The sequence below is a fragment of the Phyllobates terribilis genome, unplaced genomic scaffold (genome assembly GCF_046119375.1).
Source record: "Phyllobates terribilis strain yellow unplaced genomic scaffold, ASM4611937v1 Scaffold_7__3_contigs__length_470593459, whole genome shotgun sequence".
Lineage (NCBI taxonomy): Eukaryota > Metazoa > Chordata > Amphibia > Anura > Dendrobatidae > Phyllobates > Phyllobates terribilis.
This window is the reverse complement of record NW_027362767.1, coordinates 149855974-149863598: the sequence shown is the minus strand read 5'-3', so window position 1 is coordinate 149863598 and position 7625 is coordinate 149855974. Positions and strand designations below refer to the sequence as shown.

Sequence of the window (7625 nt, the reverse complement as noted above, 5' to 3'; positions counted from 1 at the left end):
GGGACGCCGGCACTACAATTATATAGTATAATACAATCCTCATGGTCCTTCATATAGTATAATACACTCCCCACAGTCCTCAATATAGTATAATGCACTCCCCATGGTCCTCAATATAGTATAATATACTCCCCATTGTCCATTATATAGTATAATACAATCCTCATAGTACTCCATATAGTATAATACACTCCCCACAGTCCTCAATATAGTATAATGCACTCCCCATGGTCCTCAATATATTATAATACACAACCCATAGTCCATTATATAGTATAATACAATCCTCATAGTCCTCCATATAGTATAATACACTCCCCACAGTCCTCAATATAGTATAATATATCCCATAGTCCTCCATATAATATAATGCACTTTCCATAGTCCTCCACATAGTAAAATGCATCCCATAGTCCTACGTGTAGTATAATGCACTTTCCATAGTCCTGCATATAGTATAATGCACTTTTCATAGTCCTCCATATAGTATAATGCACTCCCCATAGTCCTCAATATAGTATAATACACTCCCCATGGTACTCCATATAGTATAATACACTCCCCATAGTCCATTATATAGTATAATACAATCCTCATAGTCCTGCATATAGTATAATACACTCCCCACAGTCCTCAATATAGTATAATACATCCCATAGTCCTCCATATAATATAATGCACTTTCCATAGTCCTCCACATAGTAAAATGCATCCCATAGTCCTACGTGTAGTATAATGCACTTTCCATAGTCCTGCATATAGTATAATGCACTTTTCATAGTCCTCCATATAGTATAATGCACTCCCCATAGTCCTCAATATTGTATAATACACTCCCCATGGTCCTCAATATAGTATAATACACTCCCCATAGTCCATTATATACTATAATATAATCCTCATAGTCCTCCATATAGTATAATACACTCCAAACAGTCCTCCATAAAGTAAAATGCATCCCATAGTCCTCCATATAGTATAATCCACTTTCCATAGTCCTCCATATAGTATAATACACTCTCCAATAGATCTCAATATAGTATAATGCATCCCATAGTCCTACATATAGTATAATGCACCTTCCATAGTCCTCAATATAGTATAATACACTCCCCATAGTCCTCAATATAGTATAATGCACTCCCCATAGTCCTCAATATAGTATAATGCATCCCATAGTCCTCCATATTGTATAATGCATCCCCCATAGTATAATGCACCCCATGGTCCTCCATACAATATAATTCACCCCATAGTCCTCAATACAATATAATGCTGTCCCCATATAGTACACATAGTATAATGCACTCCCCAAAGTCCTTGATATAGTATAAAGTACTCTCCACAGTCTTCGATAGAGTATAATGCAGTCTCACAGGAGTATAATGCAGCCCCACAGGAGTATAATGCAGCCCACTGAATATAATGCAGCCCCATAGAATATAATACACCCCGCGGAATATAATGCAGCCCCACAGGAATATAATGCAGCCCCACAGAATATAATGCAGCCTTACAAGATTGTAATGCAGCCCCATAGGAGTTTAATACAGCCCGCAGGAGTATAATGCAGCCCCCATAGAGTATAATGCAGCCCCATAAAGAATACTGCAACCCCATAGTCCTCCAGTATTATGGCCACCACGTACTCACTGATTTTAAAAAAAAAGATACATACTCACGTCTCCTCATTCCCCCGCTGTTCCGGTCTCTGCAGTGCGTCAATTCAGTAGCTCCTCTGCCCGATACAGTGTGGCACATGATGAAGTGTCATCATCATGTCCGCTGCATCAGACACAGAGGGGGAATGATGTGAGAGGGAGTGTCATCTGACACTCTCTCCTGCATCATTGCTTTAAACTGTATCGGCATCTATAATGCTGATACAGTTGAATGCAGGGGATGGGGTTCTGGGCCCTCCTGATTCACGGGCCCCATAGTGGCTGTGTGGTGAGTTGCTATTAGTGGCACGCCACTGGCTGGGGGCCTCTGGGGGAGTGAAAGCCCTAAGCAAATGCCTAGTTTGCCTGCCCCTAACACCAGCCCCGACGATAGTGATGGGACATACATTTTCAGCTTCAGGACGAATCAGGGAAGAAGATGCATATTTTCTCATAACTGTAAACCCAGCCTATAAGCCACAAATCAACAGTGGGCAGAACACTTACAACAGTCAGGTCATGTTTAGTCTCTGGGTAACAGTAAAATCATAATAAAATATATAGCGGCACTTTTGAACTTCTGAGATCATCCAGAGAGGAGTTATCGCATAGTTTGGGAATTTCATAAAATCCTGAATGGCTGAGAACAACCCACAACCCGGCCCATGTGAGGTCATCAAGAGGGAGTATGTGGGTGTAACTCAGGTGCTGATAAAAGGTCAAGCTGAATTATGATCTCTGTTCCTGTAGAGAAATACACATCGTGTATGCATGAATCCTGTTAACTGAACGTCCCCAGTTGAATTGCTCTCCTTCGGCTAAGTTGACTCATCTGTGTGAGTGGCGTAGTAAATTTATTTTGTTTTATCCATTTTATTTTGTGTAACAATACATGCTGTATTGTTTTGTCCCCTATGTAAAATCTTCAGTATATTTTTCATAAACATTGCCTCGTTTTGGATAAAATATAAAATTTAATAGTTCTGTTCCTTTTTTTCTCTAAACCGCACCCCGAATCCATACACTACCTACCAGGCCTCCAGTCAGCCTGTAAATATTACTGGTGCTGGCAGCGAGAAGTATTTGGGTTATCGTGGAGTTCGTAGTTACCATACCGAGGGTATATACACATATTCCAGGCATTGGAATCGGTGGTTTATATATCATATGCTCAATCGTGTAATTGCCTGGACAATAGGGAGCAGCAGAGAGCTGTTCGCGCCAAAGATAACTGCATGGGTGGTGGTTTAGTTATGACCCCCTGGGGGCAATCCTTGACAAATTGGTGGAGCGGAGGGATTCTGTGTGATCTCTCTGGTGTCATCCTTGACACCCATCATTCGAAAAAACTCCTGTGAGTCCTGCTTCTCCTGTTCACTTATTGAGAAAGCCTATGGGTCCTGCTTCACTCTTTTACACTATAGCAGAGGTTGAGCTGGTATATCATGAGCATTAGGTTTCTCAAGTCATTTTCTACTATAAAAGCACTGGAGACAAGTATTACACTAAAGCAAAAGAATGCCGATAGGATCAGTTATGAAAACAGTTGAATGTCTTAAGTAGAGATGAGCGGATAGTTTTTTGCAACTCTGGTCCACGGTCCAGGATAGTGCTCTCTGGCCATGAACAGGAGCTACACAAATTTTCTGCGTTCCAAGCTTCTTCGACCTAGTATGACATCATCTATGCAGCGCACAGGTAATGTCTCAACAGCACTTCTAATCATAAGCCAAGGAGGGCCTGGACGGTAAGGAGATTCCTGCAGCTTGAGCAATGACCTGGACCATGGACTGGGGTTGCGCAAAGGGATCTGCTCATCTTTACATGTAAATTCGGAATGATGCTGAACTAGAGATCCTCCAAATAATATATAAAAAAAAATCAACCACTTGTACCTTTATCTGTTTTGTGTTTTGTATACTATTCACCAGGTAGAGTGTATAATATGAGAGACTCAAATCAAACATCTCCAGAACGATTCATTCTCCTAGGCCTTTCCAGTGTCTTGTATCTCAAAGTCATCTGCTTTATTACGTTCTTGTTAATGTACATAACAACCTTGTCTGGTAATACTTTTCTGATCATTGTGGTAAGGATAAACTCAAAGCTGCAAATGCCAATGTACTTCTTCTTGACTAATCTTTCAATTATCGACATTTGTTTCTCCTCCAACATCGTGCCAATAATTCTAATAAATACACTATCCGATGACAGAAGTATTTCTCTCTTGGGATGTGCGCTTCAAATGTACTTCCATATGGCGTTAGGCGGCACCGAGTGCGTCCTTCTTGCCATTATGGCCTATGATCGATTTGTAGCCATTTGTAGACCATTACACTACCAAACGATTATTAACAAGAGAGTGTGTGCTTGTTTAGCTTCCATATCTTGGGCTGCAGGTTTCACCAATTCACTTATTCATACGTTGCTCACTTTCAAACTACCATTTTGCAAATTCCATGTCAACCACTTCTTCTGTGAAATGCCTCCTTTCTTTCCACTCTCATGTAAGGATACTCGTACTAATGAAATAGTCATGCAGGTTGCTGGACAGATCATTATCATGTGTGCTTTCTTCTTGACAGTAATTTCATATGTCCACATTATCTTCACCATCATCAAGATTCGTTCTTCCCAGGGGAGACAAAAAGCGTTCTCCACATGCGCCTCCCACCTCACTGTTGTGTCTGTGTACTATGGAACCATTATGTTCATGTACCTGAAACCTCGCTCCACCTACTCTCCTGAGATAGGCAAGATCATGTCCATTCTATACACGGCGGTGACCCCAATGTTGAATCCTATCATCTACAGCATGAGGAACAAGGATGTCAAAGACACAATCAAAATTAAACTATTTAGGCAATCAAACCATTGAATCAAGAAACTGCTTGCAAACATTCAGTAAATAGAGGGTTTTAAACAACTTGCACATATGGATTTAATAAACCAGCATGGCTGGCCAATCAATCTTTTGTTCATGAAACATGGTTTTCCCGTCCTCCCACAACTTTAGAGAAAGCCACACCAGCCCTACTTTGTGAGGAACTGCCCGATGATGGAAGAAATAGCTGGGGACTAGTGTTGAGCATTCCGATACTGAAATATCGGGTGTCGACCGATATTCGCGGTATCGGAGTTCCGATACTGAGTTCCGATACTTTTAGAATATCGAATACCGGAATCGGAAGTTCCCATAATGCCTGCGCTCTGCAGTGTCTCTGAAGGATGACAAGCTGGATGGCAGCGCTCAGCTTACTGTACTTGTCATTTAGTGTTAAAGCATTTATTTAAAAAAATAATAGTGTTTTCATACACCGTCTCTTTAAAAAAGCCGGCCGGCAATTCAGCAGCGGTATACACCGGTACCCGACAATTTACAACAGAAAGAATAGAGCATCACACATAGATTAGATAGAAACATGTCAGTCACATATATAAGAAGTACATTGACAGTGTTGCTTACTGTACGTGTCATTTAGTGTAAAGGATTTATTAAAAAAAAATAATAGTGTTTTCATGCACCGTCTCTTAAAAAAAGGCCGGCCGGCAATTAAGCAGCGGTACCCGACAATTTAGAATAGAAAAAATAGAGAACCATACATAGATTAGATAGATAGAAACATGTCAGTCACATGTATATGACGTGGGGTCCCCCCTATTTTAATAACTAGCAAAGGCTAGGCAGACAGCTGGGGGCTGATATTACTAGCCCAGGAAGGGTGCCATGAATATTGGCCCCCTCCCAGGCTACAAACACCAGCCGTCAGCCGCCCCAGAAATGTCGCCTTCAAAGGATGCGCCAATTCTGGCACTTAGCCTCGCTCTTCCCACTGCCCTGTAGCGGTGGCAGTGGGGTAATAGAGCTGGGGTTGATGTCAGCTTATAATGCCAGCTGATATCAAGCCCAGGTTAGTAATGGAGAGGCGTCTATAAGACACCCCCATTACTAACCCCATAGGCAAATTTAAAAAAAAAACACAAACACACAGAATAAAGTCCTTTAATTGAAATAAACACACAATTCTTTATTGTTCTAAATTAAACCATACTTACCGTATCACCCATTCCAGCTGAAGCCAACGATCTCCTGCAATAAAAGTAAAATAATAAAGCAACATCATCCTTACCTTTCCATGGTTCCCATGACAGCTTCAGCTCTGCTACATTCACATGACAGGCTGGATTGCTGCAGAAAGCTGCCATCCAGCTTGCCTTGCCACAGAGACTGAGAAGCGTAGGCATGCTTGTGCTCCTCAGTGTCTCGCTGTGACGGCATAAAGATGAGCCGAGGTCATGTCCAATGAACTCAGCTCACCTCATGCACGTCACTGACAGCGTGGGAAAATTCTCTTGCACTCAGCGCTTCAGCGTGAGAATTCTCCCACGCTGTCAGTGACGTGCATGAGGTGAGCTCATGTCCAATGAACTCAGATCACCTCATGCACGTCACTGACAACATGGGAGAATTCTCACGCTGAAACGCTGAGTGCAAGAGAATTTTCCCACGCTGTCAGTGACTTGCATCAGGTGAGCTCATGTCCAATGAACTCAGCTCACCTCATGCACGTCACTGACAGCGTGGGAGAATTCTCCTGCACTCAGCGCTTCAGTGTGAGAATTCTCCCATGCTGTCAGTGACGTGCATGAGGTGAGCTGAGTTCATTGGACATGAACTCGGCTCATCTGGATGCCATCACAGCGAGACACTGAGGAGCGCAAGCATGCCTGCGCTTCTCAGTCTCTGCGGCATGGCAAGCTGGATGGCAGCGTTCTGCTGCTATCCAGCCTGTCATGTGAATGTAGCAGAGCTGGAGCCGTCCTGGGAACCATGGAAAGGTAAGGATGATGTTGCTTTATTATTTTATTTTTATTGCAGGAGATCGTTGGCTTCAGCTGGAATGGACGTGATGGTAAGTATGGTTTAATTTAGAACAATACAGAATTGTGTGTTTATTTCAATTAAAGGACTTTATTCTGGGTGTTTGTGTTTTTTTTTAACTTTGACTATGGGGTTAGTAATGAGGGTGTTTTATAGACGCCTCTCCATTACTAACCTAGGCTTGATGTCAGCTGGCATTATAAGCTGACATCAACCCCAACCCTATTACCCCACTGCCACCGCTACAGGGCAGTGGGAAGAGCGAGGCTAAGTGCCAGAATTGGCGCATCCTATCACTGTGCTTATTATATATGTGACTGACATGTTTCTATCTATGTGTGATGCTCTATTCTTTCTATTCTAAATTGTCGGGTACCGATGCTGAATTGCCGACCGGCTTTTTTAAAGAGACGGTGCATGAAAACACTGTTATTTTTTTAAATAAATCCTTTACACTAAATGACAAGTACAGTAAGCAACACTGTCACTGTACTTCATATATATGTGACTGACATGTTTCTATCTATCTAATCTATGTGTGATGTTCTATTCTTTCTGTTGTAAATTGTGGGGTACCGGTGTATGCCGCTGCTGAATTGCCGGCTTTTCATGTCATTCTACATTATTCTTAGTTGTTTTCCTTCATGTAGAATTAACCTGCAAGGAAAGAAAGGGTTTATTTTTATTCCAATATTTGTGTCTCATTGACTTGCATTGGTTTCCGGTATCGGAATCGGCGATATCCGATACTTTTTGGGTATCGGTCCGATCCAATCCGATCCGATATTTCCCAATATCGGAAGGCAAATAGAGTCATGGCATGCATTAGAAGAGGAATAGGGGCATATGATGAGAACATTGTTCTTCCTCTGTATAAAGCGCTGGTAAGGCCGCACTTAGAATATTGTGCACAGTTCTGGGCTCCGGTGCTCAGGAAATACATATTGGAGCTAGAGGGGGTACAAAGGAGGGCGACTAAGGTAATAAAGGGAATGGAGGGCCTAGAATACCCAGAGAGGTTGTCAAAATTAGGCCTATTTACGTTGGAAAAGATTAGGCTTAGGGGAGACCTCATAAACATG

At 42.1% G+C, this 7625-nt stretch overlaps 1 protein-coding gene across 1 annotated transcript; it reads left to right on the top strand.

Moving 5' to 3' along the window:
- The first annotated feature begins 3606 nt into the window (after positions 1-3606).
- LOC141152980 (olfactory receptor 5AS1-like) lies at positions 3607-4539 on the top strand. Its single transcript, XM_073637641.1, has one exon. It carries the CDS (start codon positions 3607-3609, stop codon positions 4537-4539), a length of 933 nt encoding a protein of 310 aa, XP_073493742.1.
- Positions 4540-7625: the final 3086 nt, after the last annotated feature.

Bases quoted from the DNA above. Each gene is read 5' to 3' on its own strand.
- LOC141152980 (XM_073637641.1), top strand. From the start codon at position 3,607: ATGAGAGACTCAAATCAAACATCTCCAGAACGATTCATTCTCCTAGGC.